The sequence below is a fragment of the Hoplias malabaricus genome, chromosome 13 (genome assembly GCF_029633855.1).
Source record: "Hoplias malabaricus isolate fHopMal1 chromosome 13, fHopMal1.hap1, whole genome shotgun sequence".
NCBI lineage: Eukaryota > Metazoa > Chordata > Actinopteri > Characiformes > Erythrinidae > Hoplias > Hoplias malabaricus.
The window spans coordinates 34,848,703-34,875,934 of NC_089812.1; the positions used below are offsets into that span (position 1 = coordinate 34,848,703).

At 43.0% G+C, this 27,232-nt stretch overlaps 1 protein-coding gene across 1 annotated transcript; it reads right to left on the minus strand.

The window, feature by feature from the left end:
• Positions 1–263: 263 nt before the first annotated feature.
• LOC136665160 (heparan sulfate glucosamine 3-O-sulfotransferase 3B1-like) lies at positions 264–26,668 on the minus strand. Its single transcript, XM_066642750.1, has 2 exons — positions 26,271–26,668; positions 264–882 (listed from the first exon to the last, which is right to left on the minus strand). Exons 1-2 carry the CDS (start codon positions 26,666–26,668, stop codon positions 264–266), a joined length of 1,017 nt encoding a protein of 338 aa, XP_066498847.1.
• Positions 26,669–27,232: the final 564 nt, after the last annotated feature.

A 27,232-nucleotide genomic window follows, 5' to 3' on the forward strand; every position in this document is an offset into this window, starting at 1 on the left:
CACCTTCTTCAACGTAGTCAATAGCTGTGCTAGCATAGCATTTCTGAAACTCAATGAAGTAAACTAAATCTTCAAACTAAATTCTAAACGATTGAAGGGATTGAAACAAACCTTGCCAAACCTCCAAACAATTGATTTGAAAAAATGTTATGGAGCATGGTTAGCTCATTTGAAAGATACATTAAAGTACAAAATGTTGTTGTACCATCCCCTCAGAGAACCGTTTTTTTTTTTTTTTTGGGACCACATTTTAAAGAGTGTGCTCAGTCCCAGCCGAAGTCCTGATGGCTCAGTTGATAAAACCTGAGGTTGAAGGGTCTATAGAAGTCTCTGAGCTTCTGGAGCACTTCGTTAGGGATGGGTGGGTGTGTCCGGCCTTTGGACTTGCCCAGGCAGCGAGGCCTGCTGCTCCCCTCAGGCTTCTTCAGGCAGGGGAAGCCCTTTGTTCGGTTGAAGTAGAAATGCTTGTCACCCACAATGCGTTTCAGGCCCAAAAAGTCCTGCACACGACCCACTTCACCAGCTGGATCACTAACCAGTCTTTCACCACTCACAAACAGGAAGCTGGACAGAGGGAAGTGTCTTAGCCAGTTCTCTAGATGTTGAGCATACAGACCGATGCGTATGGCACTCCACGATGTGTCCACAGCTCCGGAGCTGGAGTTCTTGAAAGCCAGATTCTGGAAGGAGGGCAGCCCTGGTGTTTTGGTCAGGGTTTGTGTGAAGTCAGACACGGCCCTGGTCACAGGGTCCCGGACCACCACGATCAGCTTGGTGTTGCAGTTCATGGCACGTAGTCTGGAAGGGGTCTCCTTGGTCACAAAGTAACTGGGTGTTTTCTCCATGGTGATCTGGCCATCCAGAGTCCTCGGCATCAGGTTTCTGCCAAACACAAATAATAATAAATACTTTAAATGAGTTTAAATGTACCTTCATGAGGAGTCTGAAGTTGGCATTTACCTTAAATTTTTTGGCATTTTAATCTCCAAGAAAGTTCACATGCTAAACCAGATTTTAGATTGTTGGATGGTTACATTGTATTTTTCTGATCCAGTTCAGGGTCATGGTGGGGCACAGAGCCTCCCCGGAATCACTGGGCGCACAAGGAAGGAACATTACTTAATATTTGTTTTATTTTAAACTTTTTTTTAAAATAATGTTACTACTCAGATAAATACTTTTTTAATTCTCAGGTGCATAAAATCTTTACAGTGGCGCAGCAGGTAGTGTCGCAGTCACACAGTTCCAGGGGCCTGGAGGTTGTGGGTTCGACTCCTGCTCCGGGTGACTGTCTGTGAGGAGTGTGGTGTGTTCTCTCTGTGTCTGCGTGGGTTTCCTCCGGGTGACTGTCTGTGAGGAGTGTGGTGTGTTCTCTCTGTGTCTGCGTGGGTTTCCTCCGGGTGACTGTCTGTGAGGAGTGTGGTGTGTTCTCTCTGTGTCTGCGTGGGTTTCCTCCGGGTGACTGTCTGTGAGGAGTGTGGTGTGTTCTCTCTGTGTCTGCGTGGGTTTCCTCCGGGTGACTGTCTGTGAGGAGTGTGGTGTGTTCTCTCTGTGTCTGCGTGGGTTTCCTCCGGGTGACTGTCTGTGAGGAGTGTGGTGTGTCCTCCCCGTGTCTGCGTGGGTTTCCTCCGGGTGCTCCGGTTTCCTCCCACAGTCCAAAAACACACGTTGGTAGGTGGATTGGCGACTCAAAAGTGTCCGTAGGTGTGAGTGTGTGAGTGTCTGTGCTGCCCTGTGAAGGACTGGCGCCCCCTGCAGGGTGTATTCCCGCCTTGCGCCCAATGATTCCAGGTAGGCTCTGGACCCACCGCGACCCTGAACTGGATAAGGGTAACAGATAATGAATGAATGAATAAAACCTTTACAGAGTACTGTAAACCACATTTTAGGTCGCTTTTTAAAAAACAAATGATATGTTCTGAATGACACACATCAGACACTGACTAATGCTGAGTTCTTTAAAAAAATCAGCTATGTTCAGATCACGTGACTCCTTTTCACAATACTTTTACAAACATAGCTGGAACATCTTAGATTATACAAATAGTGTATCCTCCTGCAACAACCAACACTATGAGTATGATGATTTACAGATGATTAATTATGTGGCCCTATCAGATAATTCTGCATGACGTTATAAGACAGAATGTAAGTGTATAAGGATAAATTGTTCACAGAAGAGTCATGAGAAAAGCTTGCTGAAGGCACATACCACATCTGAGACCTGCAAGGCCAGAGAAGGTCCAAGTGGCTCCAAAACTAAGATTGGGAACATCTTGTGTAAGCACTTGAATAGTTTTCTCTTCATTTCATTTGCACCAACTGCGAAGAACGAATATGGCTCGCTCTTGCCAGCAGATTACATTGGAAATGTTCACAGCAGCTCTTCGTCTGAGCCAAACCGCCAATGGCTTCAAGCCTTTGTTTTTGTACATGTGAGGGAAATCAAATGGAGGAGGCTGTCTTTGTCATTCACCATGTATAGGCCTAGCTCTGCGAAAGTGCTGTAATTAAAGAAGCCTTATGGACCTCATGTGAAACAGGATGCCACTCAATAAGGATCTGATCAGCAAAAGCCACAAAGCCACAAGAACCACTTAACAGTAATTTGCCCCAAAGACTTCCTCCTCCCTTTTCCCCACCGTCTGAGTGCCTCCTCTGTGTGCGTGTTTACGCATGTGCGTGTTTGTTGTAGAGGTGATGTGCCGTTATCCAGGTCTCTAGGACGAGCCATCTCGCCTTAAACACCACGGCTAATTCCTCAGTTACGTTAGATGTGGTCTGGGGTCCACGGTTAATGATGTAGAGCTAATAGATGTGGCTTGGGTCTGATTAAAAATACATGTGTTTTGAACACTTAAGAGACAACTTTATCTTCATACACTTGTCAAAGGCAGTGTAAGCAGTGTGAAAGAGACATATTTTTTTTATCACATCTAAGGTTTTCAAGCTATGTTTTTTTTTTTAAAAAAAGCATTTTTTACAGTGATAACAAGTCAGAAAACTGCAGAGATTCAGAATTGTCTGAATATTTTCAAACAAAGCACCAGACATGCATTTGTGTGACAGTGCAAGTATGAGTTTGAATGGCTTGGAGCTTGGAGAAATAAATGGCTAATACAATAACAGAGAGGAAAGAAAACCAACCAAAAATGCTAAAAATCAGAGCTTCTGTTCCTCACCGCTCACTTCTGTGCACTTGTGTTGGCGTGGGCAGTGGCTCATTGCCATTTGAAGGTACAAGTGCTCAAACCAGCTTATCTAAAGAGGGCTGTTTAGGAGTGTGCGAAGGGTGGTGTGGTATTTCTACCAGTATGTCACAGATATATTAAGACCACAGGTACATTTTGGCATGCCCAATGTCAGGTGTTGACTACAGGGATATAAATGTACCCAATATTAGACAGTGCAGTAGTGGAACTGTGATTTCTGGAGAGATGGAGTTTCATTCAGTATCTCTGAGTGGTGTCTGTGATCCAGAACTAATATTCTTGTTGCTGAAAACAACAGGATCCTCACAGCAATGTGTCATTTATGAGCAGAGGCTGTTACTGGAGCTAAGAGATATATAGACAAAGCTTAAGGTTAAACTTACTTGATTTTTCCAAAGAAAGTGTATCATGAGCTGGGATAAACTGTTACAACCCAAATATTAAATAAATATGCGCTGTCAACTTGCTACTTAATTCACTTCCACCACATTCAGTTACCAGACTGATATTTACCACATGGCCCTGTTTGTCAGAAGACTCCAATTCTGCACTTTGAATGGATTTCACATGTGGTTTAATGGCACGGCTCTGGGAATGGCCCTGATGACAATTTAGCATTAGAATCTCGTAAGGGCGGTTAAAAGGGAGGGACGTTCCTGTGCTTCACATGTCAAATCAGGGGCATCCATAAGCAAACACAGACCGTTGGCGTAAATAAAAGTTGGTTTTGGAAAGTGACCACGGAAGATATGTCTGATTCAATCTACAGCGAGTGCAGTTCGACACTGACATACTTTGACAGCGCTGGGGTGAGTTGTTCAACAGGACTGTCCATTAAGCCACAAATAACTATCCATTTAAACTAGCTTAAACTCACAAATAAAACAAAGACAATAACATTCAAAGAGGCTGGATGATGACATCCAGAATGTGGCACAGTTACTTAGTAATATCTAAGATACATAATATATAGAACAAGGTAGACACAACCCTAATTATACCATTAACTACAACACAGTGGGATGAAAGAACTATTCTCACATGACCACTAGCATGAATCTAAAACTACAAAACCATTCATAGAACACATTACACTGGGCATGGGTTATATACAATTGGGAACAGCAACATGAGCTTTGGTACACAATGCACACTAATCACAGCAGAAAAATAAATAAATAAATATATATAAGCAGCCAATTTAGAATTGGATTTGGATAAAAACATGTAGGTTCCAGGAATCCCTATTCATTCGTAAGAGCCCTAATACACTAAGTATAATGTAGTGGGCCATTTGTGAAGGACCTAGTGTATGGTTTTCTCAATCTGTAAAAAGAAAATCTATTAATTTTTGTGAGTGGAGTAGAGCTCAGGCTCATTGCTGTATCGTATATCCACACATATCCATGTTTCTGCCACTCTGCACCACAATTACTGCAGATCAATGTGTCTGTCTCCGAGGTGTGATCTACCACTGAGGAGGACAGAAGGAGATCCAGGTTATATCTGACTGTGTGTGTGTGTGTGTGTCTATGTGTCTGTGTTCTGCCGCCTCAGTGACCCTGGAAAGTCTCTCTGATAAGTATTGTTTATCATGGAATGACTGAAAGCTGTCTAGCTGAATTCATCCATACTTAATGTGGTCATGGCACCAAACAAAATCATTAATTGTTCTCTCACAGGATTAAAAATAACCCTTCAGCTCCCAGACCGAGGAATTAATTGAATACGACTGTAGGGTTCTGTCTTCTGGACTCGCTAGAGTTCAAAATACACCTTCAGTGAAAAAAGGTGTAATATTACAGGGTTGGAACACTGTCAGAAAAAAAGCTACTGTAACAAGTGCATTATTGTTACTAAAAGTACAAACCTTTAAAGGTACCACAGTGATTTTAGAGTCAGTTGTGTTCCTTAATATTATATTCTCTTCTCTAGAAGGAGAGGTGAATATTTGTAGGCTTTCACTGCAGAACTGGGTGAATGTGAATGTGTGTGTGTGTGTGTGTCGCCTTGTGAAGCTCACCATTGTTTTTCTTGTGAAATTCCCCATAAGTTTGATGTGTCACATGACACTTTTCCCATAGAAAAAACAAAAATTGAATCCAAAATGGCCGACTTCAAAATGGCCACTATGGTCACCACCCATCTTGAAAAGTTTCCCCCCTCCCATATACTAATGTGCCACAAACAAAGTTAATATCACCAACCATTCCCATTTTATTAAGGTGTATCCATATAAATGGCCCACCCTGTATAGTGATTTTTTTTGTTGAGAGCTTTAAGCCACAGACACAGAAGCTTTAAAGGGAACATCTAAGATTGTCTTTTAAGGTGGAATGTTACGTTTGAAAAAAACTGTTTGTATATGGATGAAGTTTGACTGGTTTGTAAGTTTTATTTACTGTTTGAACTACCACAGAAACTCATTTGTAACTCGAGTTGTTTAGCATTGTAGCACTTTTGGTAATGCAGCTAGCCATCTCTCGAGTTTGGAGACATTTCCACCTTAAAGGATCAGAAACAGCAAAAATAAGTCAGTATGAAGCAGCAATAGAGCAATCCTCATTTTGGTTTGTGCTTTTCAATATTTGGAGTCTCTTCGTTGTCTAAAAACACCCCAGATGCCTCTGCCATGAGCAGAGAAAGAGTACAAAGACTAGCATACCAGACCGAGACAGTTTGTTTTTTTTACTAATGTCCAGACACTGGGGCTTCGTAAACACATTAGATCGAGTTTGAGCATGCAAACAGACTGGAGAACTAGCAAAGGGTGAGGAAACGTAAAATTTATAAAAGGGACCCACCACGACCCTGAACTGGATAAGGGTTACAGACAATGAATGAATGAATGTTCCTACTTGAGCAATTTTTCAAGAGATAAATGGAGGGTTTAAATGAAGAAACTGGAGTTCTCTCTCAAAGTTTCTAAGTGAGACACAGAGAGTGAGAGAGAGACACACACAGAGAGAGTGAGACACACAGAGAGAGTGAGACACACAGAGAGAGTGAGAGACACAGAGAGAGTGAGAGACACAGAGAGAGTGAGAGACAGAGAGTGAGAGACAGAGAGAGAGTGAGAGAGAGTGAGAGACAGAGGGAGTGAGAGACAGAGAGAGAGAGACACAGAATGAGACAGAGAGAGAGAGAGAGACACACAGAGAGAGACAGATTGAGAGAGAAGAAAGTATAAGAAAGTTAGTTATGACATTGAATACGTATTTTAAAATAAATAAAATGTAATCAAACTTCTCAATCAACAGTAACAATGCTGTGGTTACTTCACTAAGTAAACCTCACTGTGAAGACGTTTTATATTAATGTATATGTAATGAATAAATGAAATGGATCCCATAGGCTCTTATGAATATAAATGACTATATGATGCAAATTTATATACATTTACATAACGTATTGTATATAGTACATATTACACGCCACACACTCTTCTCCAGAGCAAATTAAAACAGTGCTTTCTCATCTACTCAGAGAATGCATCCTGATTTTCATATTTTTCTTTTAAATGTATTGCACAGCTTCACTTCCTGTCAGTTCTGATCTATTATGGGATTCCTTTAAACATCAGTTACTAATGGCTGGGTAATTGTCCAGGAGTTCAAGTTCAGCGGTCATGCGTTTGATCATTCTTGAAGTCTGGTGACATGTTATCTCACAGCTTAAGATATAACTGACAAAATGAAGACATGGTGTTTCTGAAACATTAGTGGGGAGTAGCAGACTGTCACTATTTAACAGACATCTCCCTGCTGTTTAGAGAATCCACTCAGTAGTAGTAATTTGCTGCTGATTATACATGTGCATTTCACTCCAACACAATCATACAACCTCTCCACACCATTTATTTCCTTGTACTCATTTTAGCCGTACTCATTTAACACACCTAAATCATACACTTCCATTTCCAGCCTCCCCACGGCCAAATAAACTGGGTACTAATTCTGTGACTCAGAGCGGGAGAATTTTAAGGGGGCGTTATTTGACATCAGGATAAAAAAGCTTGTAAAATGAACAAAATCATTGAATATCTACTGGATATTGTGTGTAAGCAGGGTATAAACCAATGTCTTAAAGAAAAGAAAGGGTTAAATCAGCATGGACGCTCCAGCCACAATCTTGAACCACGTTCAGTTGCAGTACATAACAACTTCCGCTTGTGATAAAGGTTATAAAATGTCAGAAAGGAGACTATTGTGGAAAGATATCATTATAGGGACAAAAGTGGCTTGATAAGCGTGGGGTCTTGGGTCGCACTGATATCTGAACGTTCATGTGAAACCAGCCACTGTCTCTTTACTAACCTCTGCCAAAAATGATTAAACAGCTTTGTATTGTGCTGCGTAACACGACCTGCAGGCATTCTGGAGGACCGATCTAGCTACTAAGAAATGTCCACAGTCTACAACAAAACCTTGAAATATGACAATAAACATAACGAAAGATCAAAGACTTCAGCACAGCAAAGTATTTCCGATTTCAAACAGCGTGTGTAAGAGAGCGGAGTTTGAAAGTACTAATAGTTCTTAATGTCACTAAGGTGAACACCTAAATGGAATACTATGGACAGTCAGCAGTGCTTTTTTTAAAGCTGTCACACACCAAATTTCAGACCATAAAGTCTTCTCTGTAAACATCTCAGCCCACACTGAAGGAGCTCCCATTGAGCCACTAAGAGCTTTATAAAAGCTGAAGATACATCAATGAATGAACGACCAACTTTATCAGGCCACTGCTTTTAACATTCGCACACAAAAAACACACAGATACACACTTTTTCATTTTCTTTCAGCGGGTCTTGACCTATGTATTAAGAGTTTTTTTTTTATCTCACCCACCACTGATCCAATATTACATCTGTGTGTATAGTCCAAGGAGTCACTATCAAGGAGTCACTGGAATCATTTATCCCCAGTAGCTATAGCTACAAACTATTACATTTTTTTCTGAAGTGAGGCATATTATCTCTTTAGAAGGTGTTTTAAAAAAAACATGGTGTTTCATTAAGTTTTATTAGAATTAGTTATGGGCGGCACGGTGGCGCAGCAGGTAGGTGTCGCAGTCACACAGCTCCAGGGACCTGGAGGTTGTGGGTTTGATTCCCGCTCTGGGTGGCTATCTGTGAGGAGTGTGGTGTGTTCTCTCTGTGTCTGCGTGGGTTTCCTCCGGGTGACTGTCTGTGAGGAGTGTGGTGTGTTCTCCCTGTGTCCGCGTGGGTTTCCTCCGGGTGACTGTCTGTGAGGAGTGTGGTGTGTTCTCCCTGTGTTCGCGTGGGTTTCCTCCGGGTGACTGTCTGTGAGGAGTGTGGTGTGTTCTCCGTGTCCGCGTGGGTTTCCTCCGGGTGACTGTCTGTGAGGAGTGTGGTGTGTTCTCCCTGTGTTCGCGTGGGTTTCCTCCGGGTGACTGTCTGTGAGGAGTGTGGTGTGTTCTCTCTGTGTCTGTGTGGGTTTCCTCCGGGTGACTGTCTGTGAGGAGTGTGGTGTGTTCTCCCTGTGTCTGCGTGTGTTTGCTCCGGGTGACTGTCTGTGAGGAGTGTGGTGTGTTCTCCCTGTGTCTGCGTGGGTTTCCTCCGGGTGACTGTCTGTGAGGAGTGTAGTGTGTTCTCTCTGTGTCTGCGTGGGTTTCCTCCCGGTGACTGTCTGTAAGGAGTGTGGTGTGTTCTCCCTGTGTCTGCGTGGGTTTCCTCCGGGTGACTGTCTGTGAGGAGTGTAGTGTGTTCTCTCTGTGTCTGCGTGGGTTTCCTCCCGGTGACTGTCTGTAAGGAGTGTGGTGTGTTCTCCCTGTGTCTGCGTGGGTTTCCTCCGGGTGCTCCGGTTTCCTCCCACAGTCCAAAAACACACGTTGGTAGGTGGATTAGTGACTTAAAAGTGTGGTGTGTGTGTGTGAGTGAATGTGTGAGTGTGTGTTTGTGTTGCCCTGTGAAGGACTGGCGCCCCCTCCAGGGTGTGTTCCCGCCTTGCGCCCAATGATTCCAGGTAGGCTCTGGACCCACCGCGACCCTGAACTGGATAAGGGTGAATGAATGAATGAAATAGAATTACTTAACATTCAAGTTTTGTTGGAAATACAGATAAACAGTGACCAAATATTTTTGAGGTTTTAGAGGGCTGGATAAATGATACGCAATTCCCTCCTAAACAATCCTAAGAGTTGCACTTATGTGTGTATATGATGTGTGAGATCATGTACAGACCCTCGCACTTTACAATGTTCGTTCTTATGAACCAAAAAAAAAGTAGAACTCTACAAAGTTGACAAATCTGAGAGAAGAGTGTTCATTCAAACTGGGCCAGAAGTGGACACTGTAGCTGCGTGGTTTTCCATGTCTATCAGCCTCTCTTCAGGGGACAGAAGATGGCATGTTGGACAGTGGGGGCTGACAAGGTGCCAGGTTTACACACACAGACAAGACTGTGCAGTGAGGGGTAGAAACATGGCCTCAGGATGCAGCAGTGTTACAAGAAATGGGCTCAGATCTCTGTGAGAACCATCCACAACATTCCACATCCTGCCAGAATTCCTCAACCTCTGAGTATGAGGCAGAGGAGGTTTAGAACTTAACTGTAGGTCAAATAAAGTATGTGCCAAAGTCTTTAGCCAGCCAAGAGCACTGTTTGAAGTTATTTTTCTGGGCAGTGTGATTGTTACTGCTCCTTAAAACACTGTATAATATTACAATATATGTAAATAAACACTAATACAATGAAAAGTAAGAAGAAAGCTGTTTAGGTGAAGCATCTTGTTCTGCTCAATTCGGCTCTGTGGTAAACTGTGGTAAACGGATGGGCAGTCAACCACTATGCTGTCATTTCACCCTAGACCTTACCACTACTGTCTTAATCTGTCAAGACACAATTTCGGCAAACCTGAAGAGCTTTTCCTTCATAAAAAAAATACCCATGAATCTCTAAAAATAACAGTAGTATGTTTTTACATGTTCTGGCATTCTGACATCAAAATAATAATAAAGAAAGTGAGAATATTATTATGTGTGGGTTGTATGATGTGGAAACTAGACCTTGAGCTGTTTGATTTGGTTTAACAAAGCAATTGCCATTTTTTACTGTTTCTTTTTATCAAACGGTTTCCTTCAGTTTGGCTTAACGTTATTCTTGGTGGGGACAGCAAAGCAGCAGAGCATGACAACCCAGCGTCATAGAAATCTCATGTTGGCCAGTGGTTCAGTGCTGTTTCCTCCCAGCAATGAGCCTTTCTTCCTGTGCGACTTGGAGCGGTGAGAAGCGCCACGACTGAAGTCTCTTCAGGATTAAATGGGATTTCCAAACTATGAGCCACAGTGCACCTCAAATTATGCTAATTCTGACCACATGTGTTTCAGAAGGATTGGCCCCTGTGGTGTTTCCCCCATAAAGCCGACACTTTTTTAATACCACGTGCAAGCATTCCCAACAGAAACCCACTTCCCCTGCAGTTAAACCCATTCATGGCCAATAATACCTATTAACCCTATACAGAACACTCAGATGAAGACTCATGGGTGTTGGAGTCCTTTTAAAAGGTAATAAAACTCTATATAATAAGACAATCACCTCACTGAGCTTTACTACTCTTCCTGGACATGACTGAGACACCTTCGGTAAGATAATAATTCCAGTAAGCTGGCTTAGGGAACTCAAAAGGCCTCCTAAAGACTAATATATATTTATATACTAAGGGCCTATGGCTGAAAAAAATATTTATTCATTTGCCAAATTCATATTATACCTATTTTAAACGCAAACCCCAGCTCTTGCCGACAGAAAGGTTAATGTAAAAACACTGTCGCTCTAATTGTTCATGAAAAGGCTAAAAACATCTAGCATAAGCTGCTATGTGTTACGTCTCTAAAGTCCAGTTCAGACAGGATTAGTTTTACCTGTTGAATTGGGGTACTGGTTTTAGTCCCATCCAAATAAACCAGTTTAGTCATTTTTCAACAGTGCGCACTCGTGTTTCAGAAAAGATTCCCAAAGCTTTTACCTACTGTAAAGCAATCTGCAAAAATAACCCAAGGTTATATTAGTCCTGTGTGAATTGACATGTGGGTAAATATTTCATATCCCACTTTAAAGGAATTTTTCATGGGTTTTCCAAAGAATGGGACAGGTGCATTTAGTGATGTTAAATATGGTTAAAATCATTCAAGTACAAGCTAACCTCCAGTGCTCAGGTGCTGCAAAACACATCTCAAAACTGGATGTATTTAAATATGAATGTGTTTAGAAAAAGTCAGGAAGAAATGATAAAATTATGTGATTTCTGATTCTAAATTCAGACCGGCATGGTGGAGCAGGTAGTGTCGCAGTTACACAGCTCCAGGGGCCTGGAGGTTGTGGGTTCGATACCCGCTCCGGGTGACTGTCTGTGAGGAGTGTGTTCTCCCTGTGTCTGCGTGGGTTTCCTCCGGTGACTGTCTGTGAGGAATGTGGTGTGTTCTCTCTGTGTCTGCGTGGGTTTCCTCCGGTGACTGTCTGTGAGGAGTGTGGTGTGTTCTCTGTGTGTCTGTGTGGGTTTCCTCCGGGTGAATGTCTGTGAGGAGTGTGGTGTGTTCTCTCTGTGTCTGTGTGGGTTTCCTCCGGGTGACTGTCTGTGAGGAGTGTGGTGTGTTTTCTCTGTGTCTGCGTGGGTTTCCTCCGGTGACTGTCTGTGAGGAGTGTGGTGTGTTCTCCCTGTGTCTGCGTGGGTTTCCTCCGGGTGACTGTCTGTGAGGAGTGTGGTGTGTTCTCTCTGTGTCTGTGTGAGTTTCCTCCGGGTGACTGTCTGTGAGGAGTGTGGTGTGTTCTCCCTGTGTCTGCGTGGGTTTCCTCCGGGTGACTGTCTGTGAGGAGTGTGGTGTGTTCTCTCTGTGTCTGTGTGGGTTTCCTCCGGATGACTGTCTGTGAGGAGTGTGGTGTGTTCTCCCTGTGTCTGCGTGGGTTTCCTCCGGGTGACTGTCTGTGAGGAGTGTGGTGTGTTCTCTCTGTGTCTGTGTGGGTTTCCTCCGGGTGACTGTCTGTGAGGAGTGTGGTGTGTTTTCTCTGTGTCTGCGTGGGTTTCCTCCGGTGACTGTCTGTGAGGAGTGTGGTGTGTTCTCTCTGTGTCTGCGTGGGTTTCCTCCGGTGACTGTCTGTGAGGAGTGTAGTGTGTTTTCTCTGTGTCTGTGTGGGTTTCCTCCGGTGACTGTCTGTGAGGAGTGTGGTGTGTTCTCCCCGTGTCCGCCTGGGTTTCCTCCGGGTGCTCCAGTTTCCTCCCACAGTCCAAAAACACACGTTGGTAGGTGGATTGGCGACTCAAAAGTGTTCGTAGGTGTGAGTGTGTGAATGTATGAGTGTGTGTTGCCCTGTGAAGGACTGGCGCCCCCTCCAGGTTGTATTCCCGCCTTGCGCCCAATGATTCCAGGTAGGCTCTGGACCCACCGCGACCCTGAACTGGACAAGGGTTACAGATAATGAATGAATGAATGATTCAAAATTCTTAAATAAACAAATGTAAATAGCTTTAGAATAAGATAAAAAATAATGTTGTAAAAATAAGTGAATCGTCTACATTCCCACTTGAACATACTTCCAGTGCTGTTGAGGTTTCCATATACCTTCTGCTGCATCAAATGCATGTAGAAGTGTTTGAATGGAGTCTGTAATAAGAAACCATTGCTGACTCCACACATCGCTTCTATAATCTCCATAGAAAACCACCAATCAATTGAATAGGATTTGCTGAAGCAGAGGTTAAGGTCACCATGCCCAAAGTACCTGTTAGAGGAGTATAAAGCCTTCCAGCATTCGGGTACGAAGCAGTGGACCTATTCATTTGAAAGTTGTTGCTCCATCCGCAACCTTTGAGACGAATTGGAATTGTGTTTGTGATCCAGAACCAATGATCAAACACCAACTCCTGACCTCACTAATGTTCTCACGGCCACACGTAATAAAATCCTCACAGCAATGTTCCAACATCTAGTGTATCACATTCCCAGAAGAATAGAGGCTGTGGCTACTGCAAACTGGAGACCACCTCGTCAATATTCAATAATATTCTTGCTCTCAAAAGACGTTAATAAGCAAACATTTGTCCACGCAGTATATTAAGTATCACTTTATACAGATGTAAATCTCTATGGATACACTACGGTTGGTAAATGTGTAAATCACGGCTACAATATTATCAAGTCAGATTCAAGGGCAAAACTGAATTAATGCTACCATAAAGATTCAAACTTATCATCAATCAATGTGAGGTTTATATTCGAATCAAAGTGAGGGAGAGTGAGATTAAACTCCTCTGATCAATACTCAAGTCATGCATGATCAATGCATATTAAATGCATTTTTTATGCTTGAGGATGACCCCTCTGTGGAGAGAGGATGGATGGCTTTTTAATGTCTAGCAATGTTTCCATTTTAAGGTGTGGATGTTATATGTACATACACTACATATATTTCCATTGGAAGAACCTTGTCAGGGAAAGGGATTAGATTTTCATCAGGGAGCTTTAAGAAGCAGATTTAACACTTCCCGCCAATGACTATATGGGCCAAAGAGTAAATCTGGTTCCAGATAACAGATGTTGGTTCAAACATAGAGATCAACACCGATAATTGGCATATACGGAACGTTCCTCTAATGGTAGGATATGGTTTTTCCTTTTGGGGTTTTTGTTTGGAAACCATTCCGTAATATTCTATTACTGTTAACCAAGTCAGTGCTCTCACCAAATGTTCTGGGGGGGGGAAAACCCATAATGTTCTCCTTTGGTTTTATCAGAACATTGCTTTTACATTTTTTTTGTTCACAACTGTGTTCTGTTGAGTGTTGTTTGTAATCCAGACTCATCCCAATGTCTTTGGGATGAGCAGGAATGGGTTGTGGTGAAGGGGTGGTCCAGGACTAGATCCTCAAGGATAAAAGCTGCCAAACTATTACAGCAGTGGAAGGACAAATGAGGTCAAATTCAACATTAATATCTTTGATATCTGAATAAATGTCTATGTGATGGTGTCAACAAAACAATGGGCAAATAATGTATGTAGGTGGATGTAATTTTGGATGCTGACATATTATGAAAAGCTCTGAGGGCCTATTGTTCAATGCTCTATGTTTAATGCCTGAATTACACAGTATAGTAGTTAGCATTTAATGCATACATCTGATGTCATGCTGGATGATGAATGTCTCTTTATATATATAAATATCTCAGGGGTGAGAGGTCAGCTCATTGGCAAGCTGTCAACATATTAATGACACGGTTTGCCACCAGAGTTTTCCTCTGACTGCCACTTTGACCTTCTGGCCTGTCGCTACATTACTCTACTTTGATGTCATCCTCATTCAATAACATCCTAGGTATGAAACATCAATAACTACCACAATTTTGCTGACTCTTTCAGCGAATAGGTAAGGAATCACATAACTAGGATTTACATACACACAAATAATCATATGGGCCTTTCGCTTTATTAAGCACAGATATCAAACTGCATTTAACGCACGGGAACAAGCAAAGTATGTTGTATAATACTATTCATTCATTCACTGTCTGTAACCGCTTATCCAGTTCGATTCCAGAGCCTACCTGGAATCATTGGGCGCAAGGCGGGAATACACACACAGACACACAAATACACGGACACTTTTGAGTCACCAATCCACCTACCAACTTGTGTTTTTGGACTGTGGGAGGAAACCGGAGCACCCGGAGGAAACCCACGCAGACACAGGGAGAACACACCACACTCCTCACAGACAGTCACCCGGAGGAAACCCACACAGACAGTCACCCGGAGGAAACCCACACAGACACAGGGAGAACACACCACACTCCTCACAGACAGTCACCCGGAGGAAACCCACGCAGACACAGGGAGAACACACCACACTCCTCACAGACAGTCACCCGGAGGAAACCCACGCAGACACAGGGAGAACACACCACACTCCTCACAGACAGTCACCCGGAGCGGGAATCGAACCCACAACCTCCAGATCCCTGGAGTTGTGCGACACTAACCTGCTGCGCCACCGTGCCGCCCATGTATAATACTAGTATAATATAATTAAAATGAACAAAGTATTGTAAAAAGTAAGCAATCAAACCGACAACGAGGTCAGATCCTCCCTCTTTTGAAATTATTTCTACCTCTTTACCTCAATAATGATAAAGTGCATTCACTGTAGGCATATAACCTGAAAATGGGAAATATATAGACCCATATTAACATAAATATTCAAGCATTCTTTATTTCTTGCTGTGTCAAACATACGACCAGTGCATCATATCAAATGGAATCAAGGATTCTGGGAAACACTGCCCTTATTTTAGAATATTTAGATTAAATTTGAGTCACACTCATTTACACAAATGGTTAAAGGAGGAGGTACATGTCTCTGCTCAGTCTTTTTTAATTTTGTCAGATTATGAAGTGTGCTTGGGTGATATCTAAAACCGTGGCACTTGTTTATCAAAGGTGAACCCTTTTAAATATCATGGTAAGGGGTATACCACAGGCCATCCAGCGCTATTTAATGAGTTAGAGTTCTTTTGTGTCATTGCTCCAGTTTAAGCCAATTATAACTGGACGCTGTGAAATCTGGACTACAGCTATTCCTCTGCCCAATGCTTCGCAAAAGGAGTCCATTTCAACTCAAAACAAAAAGGACCTTCTTTTGGTCTGAGGATAAGTTCTAACAGTTTGTGAAGGTAGATCTATCAGGATTGACAAGTGTTTTATGACATAAGTTGCACCATCAAACCTTTCGTGTGCATGTATTTTGACAAGAGGGATTCTTGTCAAAGGCATTGCACATCTTGAAGCCAGATTTCTGATTTTTTACAAGCATGGAACTAATCTGAAGCATAAGAAATATCCGTGTGCACCATGAGAATGTTCCTGTAAGTCATTTGGGTGTGAGGCCTTTTTTTTAAAAAATGGCCTCAATTACCTCTCCAGCTGTAACATATAGAATTTGCAGCAGCTATTCATTTTCTATCAGTAAAACAGTAGTTGAGCTACTTCTAAACGGTTGTTTCTCCATGCTGATGATCTGTGTGGGTTGAAACCACTTTTTAATCCATTGAGGACCTGTTTCCAGTCAAACGGGGAAAACAAATGATTTAATTACCAACTCCGCACAGAGCTGTGGCTGAGCCTTAAATGCCAGCTAAATGCACAGCTTCCCTGAAGTCAGGTTTGTTGTGGCCCCAGTGCGCTCAGCCACACGATAATGCCATGATAGGCGGTGGTTTCCCTGTTTGAGTGCATGTGCTGCTTTCCGTAGTCCATGAAAAGCATTGTTCCAAAACCCTCTAAAACCGAATGTATCAACACTGAAAAACCATTAAGCCTTTTGTTTGGGGTTTTTTTCTTGACAGGACTGTTATGCGGGTATCCTAAAGCCTTCAGATTGGCATATATGAGCCTCTAGAAAAGTGAACCCAGGGACTTGGCAGCAACTGAGAACCCGTTTCAAAAAAACAGATGTCAAGAAACGCATTTGCGCATGTCCCCCCTGCTTTTTTTTTGATAAATTTTTTTCCCTTCCTGGCAACACTATAATTGTCCACACCCATTTACTTTTATGTTCTGTGAAAAATCTCTACGCGCCAGTTTTTGAGGTTTATTGTTTGACCAGTGACGAATTGTCCAAGATATACTGGCTTCACTGATCATTTACATACTAATAGTCTGGTCTGGCCTCTGACTTTCAAAGGAAGTTTTGTTCAGCAATGATAATCAACACAATCCAACTCAAGTCACCAGGCTCACACACACACTTACAAAATCCAGAGCATTAGTGAACAATCGAACCCATTTAACATCCTGTTCACTTCTGTTGTAGGCAATTATGTTTCTAGGTAAGTTTGCTTATTTACAAACAAGGGAGTGTGTTCTCCCTGTGTCTGCGTGGGTTTCCTCCGGGTGACTGTCTGTGAGGAGTGTGGTGTGTTCTCCCTGTGTCTGCGTGGGTTTCCTCCGGGTGACTGTCTGTGAGGAGTGTGGTGTGTTCTCTTTGTGTCTGCGTGGGTTTCCTCCGGGTGACTGTCTGTGAGGAGTGTGGTGTGTTCTCCCTGTGTCTGCGTGGGTTTCCTCCGGGTGACTGTCTGTGAGGAGTGTGTTGTGTTCTCCCTGTGTCTGCGTGGGTTTCCTCCGGGTGACTGTCTGTGAGGAGTGTGTTGTGTTCTCCCTGTGTCTGCGTGGGATTCCTCCGGGTGACTGTCTGTGAGGAGTGTGGTGTGTTCTCCCTGTGTCTGCGTGGGTTTCCTCCGGGTGACTGTCTGTGAGGAGTGTGGTGTGTTCTCTCTGTGTCTGCGTGGGTTTCCTCCGGGTGACTGTCTGTGAGGAGTGTGGTGTGTTCTCCCTTTGTCTGCGTGGGTTTCCTCCGGGTGCTCCAGTTTCCTCCCACGCTCCAAAAACACAAGTTGGTAGATGGATTGGGGACTCAAAAGTGTCCATAGGTGTGAGTGAACCCCTGCCCCCTCCAGGGTGTGTTCCTGCCTTGTGCCCAGTGCTTCCAGGTAGGCTCCGGACCCACCGCGACCCTGAACTGGATAAGGGCTTACAGATAATGGATGAATGAATGAATGAATGGGGCTCTGGTGTATTCTATTCACAAAGTAGATTATTATGTCACCATACCTAAGTATAAAGTTGTATATTTAACTATAATGATAAAAGAGGTCCAATGGGGTTGTTAGTAAAACATAACAATATGCCCCCTGCATTTGCCTAGTTATCACACTGGAACAAACAACAAAAAAACCACAAAACAATGTAACGTTTATCACGTTGCCAAGCAAGCACTGTACCGAAGGGGTCTAAAGCCTCCCTCCCTTTGTCCTCAGACTGTATATGTATATATTTCTTTACGTGAAACATGTATAATCACTGTGTTTTAAATTGCTGTAGTCATTGTTCAAGATCCATTTCAACGAGGACTGATGGGTCAGCTCAGGCTGCATAAACTTCACTTTTGCACCCCCGCCCTGCCCCGTTGTGCATTGAGCACCGTTTATAGAAGTTTCTTTAGTTCCAACTTTTCACACATCTTTTAAGTTTAAATTAAATCATTGTACTCTGACAGAACAGGAAGATAGCAATACTCCACCATACAACTGAGAAAGAGCATTCAATGCTTTGCTCTTTTCACATTATGGGCCTTCTACCCAGTCTGCAGAAACAGCTCTTTCAGTGATCCTCTCATTGCAGCAGTAGAAATTGTATGTTTCAATATCTCATAGAATCCTCTTCTGAACTACAAAAGACAGCCTTTATACTGAACCCTCAGATGAATTCTTTGACAACGTGACCACACGCCACGGCAGAAAAAAAAGCTGCTGTCAGGAAAAATCTAGTGGTTGGGGGGGGGGACGCTTCCCACTAAGTGGAGACTCCCACCACAGGTGGATCAGAGAAGTATCTGACACTTCTGCTCTGAAGAAGAATGTAGAAGTACGCACTGTGAGCTTGAGGCAGTGTATGCGCAGCCAACTGTGTCGGCGAGACAGGAGAAACCTCTTGGGCTGCTGAAGGCTGGGCAGGGAGCCATGGTGCTGAGTTTGTTTGACACTCCATGTATGACCTGTGGCCTGGGGGTCACTCAACCCAGTTTCCCCCTGGGGGCAATGGTGACGGAATACTGTCAGTCGTCGGCATAAATGGGTGGAAAGGTAAAAGCAAAAATGCTTACTTTGGACTTTAAAGAGAGTATGTGTTGACCTTTGAAACTCTGTCTACTACATTCATAATAAAGGTGTCAAGACTGTTTTTGGGGTGATATCATAGAAAAAATACTTTCAGATCCTTCCAGAAACCTCCAATGGATGTGTTTAGAGATACTGGGTTCTCTTCTGCAGGGCTGGCCTGAACAACATGTGAATACTCAGTCATAACATAGAGTTTTACACATTTATAGATGCCTTGTCACAATAGACGTCCCAAAGACACAAAGAAAAATGTATTGTATAACTTGATGTCAGATAAAGATACAGAAGAATCCGACTGGAAAGAGTGGGGTGCGGTTATGTTGAAGGCAGTGTCGCAGTCACACAGCTCTGTGTCTGCGTGGGTTTCCTCAGGTGACTGTCTGTGAGAAGTGTGGTGTGTTCTCCCTGTGTCTGCGTGGGTTTCCTCCGGGTGACTGTCTGTGAGGAGTGTGGTGTGTTCTCCCTGTGTCTGCGTGGGTTTCCTCCGGGTGACTGTCTGTGAGGAGTGTGGTGTGTTCTCCCTGTGTCTGCGAGGGTTTCCTCCGGGTGACTGTCTGTGAGGAGTGTGGTGTGTTCTCCCTGTGTTTTGCGTGGGTTTCCTCCGGGTGACTGTCTGTGAGGAGTGTGGTGTGTTCTTCCTGTGTCTGCGTGGGTTTCCTCTGGGTGACTGTCTGTGAGGAGTGTGGTGTGTTCTCCCTGTGTCTGCATGGGTTTCCTCCCACAGTCCAAAAACACACGGTGAATTGGTGACTCAAAAGTGTCCATAGGTGTGAATGTGTGTGTACTGCAAGGTTCTTTCCAAAGCAGTACATCCAAAATAAAAATTCTTTAGGGAACTGAAGACGAAATAGATATTCTGAAAAAGTCTTTACAAAGTTTTATGTCACAGAAAGTTATTTTTAGGCAAAAGAAGTGTTTATTTCTTTGTTGTCACTTCAATAGACCATTTTGTGAAGCATATTTTTAAGAGTGCAAGGACTGAAGGTGCCTTTAATCGCTAACAATCACCTCCTTTTCATCTGTTCCAATTGATTCAGCGTGAATGTGACTCTCACACATGCTGAAGGTTTCTCAGATGGCGCTCGACTGCCTTCATTTCTGATGCCATACTGAGTTATGCTTGGGTTGAAGAGGGGCTTTCAACATAGTCATGAGTGTGATTATTGTAGTCAGTCACCACACTGTCAGCTCGAGTCTGTGCTGGACTGGCCTACTGTGGCCTGCCACTTAGCGGGCTTTCACAGGAAGCGACCGTAGATCTGTAGTCTTTGATGAAAAGAGGGCTATAGTCAGTTTGAGGAACATGCGCTTTCAGACATCATCACCATGAAACATATGGTTTGTATGGCTGCCATGGACACATCTGTATGTAATAAGGTTGCCATATGAGAGAGACATAGAGAGAGAGAAAGAAAGAGAGAGAGAGAGAGAGAGAGAGAGAGTCTGGGTGTTTTTAAGGCAAAGACTCCAAGTGGCATGCCCACTTCTGTAGCCCAACTCCCTCCAAGCAATTAAAACACACATAGTGCCCAACTTTGGCTTCTGGAGGCAAGGTCTGCCACAGGAATTCGCACACAAACACTTCCTCTCCTCCTATAGCGAGCATCTGAGAGCACGGGAAGAGGTGTGGGAGAATGGAAAGGAGGGTTAGAGCTCGCTAAAATTATCAGTGACAAAAATGCTACCATGTGTTCTTCCTAAGTTCAGTTTCTGAAGCTGGTAAATGTGTTAGGAGAAGCATCCTGAGACCAACGTTCTCCTGCGAATGTTGGATTTGTTAGCGAAACTTTTTTATTCCCCTCTCTCTCTGCTCTTCCTCATCCTCTCTCGCCCACACCCCACACGCCTCCTCTCCCACAGGAGACAGTTTAGAGTAATGAGAAGACTCTTCTTAGCTAAAGAATTCTCAAGAATCCTCCTGACATCTGGAGACCATCAAGAGCGGGTTCCATTCACTGCACTTGGCAGCCGAGCAGAACTACAGCAAAATTACAGCTTTGGTCATCCAGGTCATCTTTTCCATTAGAATTTATCACTTATACAGTAGTCACAACTCTTTACAGTCGAGCTCATTTGGTTGCCATGTTTTAGACAAACACTCCGTTATATAACCCTACTCTTAACGTATGTTTAACACCAGGGGGGGGGGTAGGCTTACTACAGTTACTACATAATCTCCTGCCTGCAACTATCTATTATTATACATAGTTGTTAGCTTTCACGTACGCATGTTTACATGAATGTGTTTTCATCAGCTGGGCGAAGCAAATGTTTGTAAATAAAGAAAATCGGGAAACAATTTACTGAATTAAATGCCATTATCATTATATAACACCTTTATAAGGCAGCAGTGAATCGTGTTACTCTATTTGAGCCCATTCATACTAAATTTCCCCATGCTAATCAAGCAAACTGACCACTTTAAAGTTTAATAGCTGCCTAAAAAAACAGAAAAACATATCATTCACAATTATTTATTTGAAACACATAGTTAAACATTATGGAATATTTTTCCCTTAAAATTACCTCTTCAAAATCATTGAGATGCTACACTGATCTGTCATAGGAAGTAGGGGTGGACGATATAGCCCTAAAATAATATCACAATATTTCAGAGTGATAATGATATTATTGGCGATGAGACAAAACATGGAAAACTACTTTTATTAATTTCAAGAATACACTATTGCAACAAAGTACATGTTATTAATTGTGGAAACCCACACAGACACGAGGAGAACACACCAGACAGTCACCCGGAGGAAACCCACGCAGACACAGAGAGAACACACCACACTCCTCACAGACAGTCACCCGGAGGAAACCCACGCAGACACAGGGAGAACACACCACACTCCTCACAGACAGTCACCCGGAGGAAACCCACGCAGACACAGGGAGAACACACCACACTCCTCACAGACAGTCACCTGGAGGAAACCCACGCAGACACAGGGAGAACACACCACACTCCTCACAGACAGTCACCTGGAGGAAACCCACGCAGACACAGGGAGAACACACCACACTCCTCACAGACAGTCACCTGGAGGAAACCCACGCAGACACAGGGAGAACACACCACACTCCTCACAGACAGTCACCTGGAGGAAACCCACGCAGACACAGAGAGAACACACCACACTCCTCACAGACAGTCACCCGGATGAAACCCACGCAGAGACAGAGAGAACACACCACACTCCTCACAGACAGTCACCCGGAGTGGGAATCGAACCACAACCTCCAGGTCCCTGGAGCTGTGTTACTGCGACACCTACCTGCTGCCCTACAACAATTTTTAGAAGACTAATTGTGCACGTTAAATATACATCTGGTGCATTTCAGTGCATAACATTTAAGATAAAAGTCAGGAGAAAAGACATGCTGTTCTGAATCAATGCGACATATAAATACACAGTTGCAAAGGAAAACGATAAAATTACGTTCTCTAACTAAAAGTACTAAAGGCATATCTTTGAGGCACACCCGGAGCCGTGAAGGGTACCTTTTTTTCTGAGAGTGTATAATGGCAAGCAAGAAAAGCACTGAACTGTCAGCACAGCACTGCTCACTTTGCTGAGTTTTATCTATGAATGCCATTCCTTCTCTTTCATGCATGATAAATTCTGTTGCACATTTCATCATGAAGCATAAGGACATATCGACATCAGCGCTGCGACGAAGACATATTGTACTCGAGGGATCTGAAGTCTTAGACAGCAGTAGAAATCTGAAGATTGAACATCAGCCAATACACTTGTTATACGCTGACAAGTAGCTGAGAAACAGGTGAGATATTATCCCCTGAGATATCCTGTCTAAACGGCTGGCTGGAATATTCATCACTGAGGGAGAAACTTTGAAAAGATTAGGGGCCATGTAAGTCAGACCTATTGGATAATGTGTATGGAATGTTGACCTTATCTACATCTTCAGCGGTTATTTGTGCACTACATGGATTTTACTGTAATTTATCATATTGAATTAAGTAGCTAATTCCCACTGAATATCCTTTTAAAGGCTAAGCACCAGCTCTATGAAAGTGTCAGACAAATAAAAACAGTGGAATTTGAGTTCCTAACTTGTGTTTATTGATAGTCAGAAAACATGTTATTTCTTACTAATTCAAGGAATAAGGTTTACAAGACCGTTGGTCACCCCCCCAACGGTGTTGGGAAACTCTAATAGGCGTCTTGCCTGTGACGTAGATGGTGGACAACAACTCTAGAAGCTGCACTTAATTTAATGCAAAATGACGAAAAGGTGTGTTGTTTTTGGCTGCAATCATTCAATGTACAGTGGGACATCTGTGCACAAATGGCCCAAAGATCCCAAAATATCCAGAAAATGGACTAAATTTGTCAACTTTAAACGGACACTTTGGAAAGGACCATCCGCTCACTCCGTTATCTGTAGCTCATTTCACTGGCGCTTTTCCAACAATATGGGCATGTAAGGACACCAACGAAAGGTGTTGAAGAGCCTCTGTAACATGGAGGTAAACAGGGTAAGGACACTCACTTCGCCTGTTTTAGTTGGTGTTAGTTAACGTTAGCTTGACTCGCTAAACTCGGTGGCTCAGATTATACTCGGCTACGTAGCTGCATTACGGAGGTTTAAAGTTTTGGATGAATTCGAATTCGACTTCGATCACATTTACAAAAATAAAGGTAGCGTAAATACCCCAAGTTCCGGCCACTTTAATTACAATATTAGAAATCTTAGCTAACTGTAAATAAATAGAAGTATTTTATTAACTCAAATCAACATTTTTCAGGAGTCATACGTGTGTAGATTAATGTCCAAGACTTGCTTGACTTTGAAAGTAAATATGTTTTTAGATAAAAACGCTTTTGTTTAAGTAGGTGCTAATACTGCTAAGATTATTAACGCCCCCCAACTTCGGCCACCTCCCCTGCTTGTGACAGTCAAACGAGACAGTTGCTACCACATTCAGTGGTTTTGAGAGGTTCACAATGAGATTACGTTTGTCCTGTGTTGGTATCCGTACTCTACATGTAAGGATTACAGTGGGGGTAGATTTTCCCCTCAGAGAAAAGGAAGCTAACCGATAAGCTAACTTTTACACTGAGGGAAATATCTGTCGCAAAATGGAAATGTGTTGTGTTCCACATGCAGTTTTGCACACAAAGAATTACAACACTGTTAGAGACTTAAATGTTGTTTAAATGTGTGATTTCTTGCAAAACCTATGTTTAAATGCCCTACTGGGGCTTGAACTTATGTTTTATTGTTTTACCCAATGCGATTGGCGAAGAGAGAGAGCGGAATTGCACCATATACGGCAGTGGCCAGAGTTAGGGGACGGCCCGAAATAGGAGGAATACTGATACCTCTACATTTGAGTTTAGCTTATTGCTAGGCTATTGTCATGAATAATGTTGGTTATTTAGCTAGATACTGTCATAACAGTCAGTCATAACGGTGTTTAACCGCGGCGTTGTTCAGCTGTTGTCCACCAGTGACGTCACGGTCGCGTTCAAGAATTTCCGTAGCGAGCTCGGGTTTTTCCGTCAATTTAATAAAATTGTCAGTTTTAAAGCAAATTAAGCTGCTATTTTCATTTTAATTCATACTTATATCTGTCAGTAACTACAATAATGTGGAATATTCATGGAGGGCCATTAAGTGGTGCTTAGCCTTTAAGAGCTATAATAGTTTACACAAACACACACCGATGTTTAGAGGTGCTTTACGTCAGCATTTTTCTGATTTATTTACTTTGAATCCATTTGGTTGGAGAAAGGACTCCTCTTTTCACTCAGCTGTGTCTCTCTCACTGTTTGATTTCTTTTTGGCTCAGTTCAAACCTGTAATGTAGGTTCAGCACCTGAGCACCTAGGCTGTCTCTTACTTGGGAGCTCTGGCCTTACATTTTACACTAAAATGGTCCCAGAAGGAAAGAACAGCACATAAATAAATGGCCACACCTGTGCTAATATACTGTCTGGAAAAGAGCATTGCACTCATGCATTTTTGCCCTGCCATCAGCGTACAACACTGTCTTTAGAGTCACTTTCATAGTACTTTCCTTTTTCATACCATTTAAACCTGTACAGAACAGAACCACAGGCTTCCCTTCGTAGAGAAGAACCATTTAACCAACAAAGATCCCTTTATATTTAAAAAATAATTCAACACGTTTTATCTGGAAACAGTTTTGCCGTCGTCTCTGAAAAAATCAACAGCGGCGGGAGTCTTCACTGTCACTGTGGTGGTCCCTTCAAGGGAAGGTCTTTACTACTTTTTTACTTTTTTAACTATTTTAAATGATTGCACTCCCAGTCTTTTTATATATATTATTTCTACTTAAACAGCTGTTTTGAAAAATTACAAATATTGACTTTTCTGGGACGAGAGAGTGCAGTGATTTTTAAAGTCCAACTACTATAGGGTGTACAGTAAAACTTGTAGAGCACCTTTTTTCATTAGAGTGTAATAATGTATATTATTTACTAGTCATTATCTTTCAAAACGTCATAAACACTGTCTGTCATAATACAGAATATTCACTAGTTTTCTGACACATTTTGTGATGTGTTTTTTAGTGAAGTCATTAAGGTTTGAGGATGTTTGCTGTGAACAAGTCTCTAAATGTTTCTCCACAGAGCATTTCAAATGAAACCACTCTCAATGACTTTGTTTGCCTCGTAACCATTTAATGTTGTAGAATCCCTTTATTACGTAGGATTTCCACATTGACGATTTGTGTGGTACATTTCATATTTATTTATTTTTTTACTGTTTCTTTCCCAGTAAACAAGGAACGTCCCTGGACGTTCAAAATATGTCTAAAAGTAGTTGTCCGTCAAGGACATATTTTAAACGTCAATAGACGTCCAAAATCCATCTTAATAAGTTCGTTAAGTGGTGACCAATCGATAACGTCAGTGGACGTCCAAAACGCGTTTTATACGAGTAATTTATTTCGGGACCAATTAATAACGTCAATGGACGTCCAAAATACGTCTAACAGTCGTCTTTTCAATGTCTGTGTTTGGACGTCTTTTCAACTTTCATTTTCAACCTTAAGAGAACGTTGATTAGACGGCAGTCATTACGTTATTTCAACGTTGAATCAACGGCTAAATGTTTACTGGGTTTAATTCTGTAAAGCAGTTTGCTTTAATATTGTGGTGCGCTAAAAATAATAAAAATAAACTTGTCTTGCTCTGCCTTTTAAAGACACCCTTTGAAAGACACAGAGACTATATTTTGCAGGAAGGTTCTATTATTTTACTATGAATATCAACGAGAAACGTCATTTCACCAGGGAAGTTCTAACGTTTACCCACATTTATTCTCTCTCTCTCTCTCTCTCTCTCTCTCTCTCTCTCACCCACCTGTACCACTCGAGCCCCTTGTCGTAGAAACGGTCGAAAAAGTGCGGCTCCGCGCCAAGCGCACGCACGTCTGGGTGCACGCGCAGGAACTCGAGGAGCGCGCGCGTGCCTCCCTTCTTCACTCCAATGATGATGGCCTGCGGAAGCTTCTTAGTCCCGAATGTGCTCGAAACCGGGATGCTGTCTGAGTCCAGCGGTTCTCGCGCGGAAGGTGCAGTAAGGTTCCGCGGGAGCTGCGGCTGCGAGGAGAGAGGCGCGGTGACGGACGGGTGGGCGACTCTGGGCGCAGACTCGCTCCAGCCGGTGAGGCAGTAGGAAAGATAGGCGCAGAGCAGCAGCATGGCGAGGGGCAGCGCTCTGCTCGGGTTCAGCTTAGTCCTCAACACGCTGCATCCCATGAGCGCCTTACACACTCCGCCGGAAACATAGCTCTTAACGGTCCAGCGCGCGCTGTCCCCTCGTGCGTTTATTTAAAAACAGAAGTCTGTCAGTAGCCCGAGTCCTAGCTCCATTTCAGGTACTCTTTCCCGCGCCTGTTACACCTGTTCCCACGCTAATTTACACTCCTGCTATGTTTACCTGCTAACTTCCACATACTTATGACACCTTTACGCTATTTCCGACCTCCACCTCTATCTCTCCTCAGCATGAGAGAGCGTCACTGTTTCTCCGTGAATTCGGCATCAAACTTCCACCGCTCAAGTCTCTCTCTCCACGCCCTTTGAGTGGAGACTCCACCCTTGAGGCGTTTCAGATTCACACAAGAGCCACAAGCCACCAAAAAACTGGAGGACATTCTTCTCTCTGGAAGCCAAAGACCTTTCAGTGCAACAACGCCAATGTTCAGCACAATGGATTACCCTTCCTGTGCCATACTCACTGCTCTTAACTCCAAATGTTCCCCCTTGTTCCTTAAACAGAGCCAAACTATTTTCTCTCACTTATACAGGTATAACATTGAC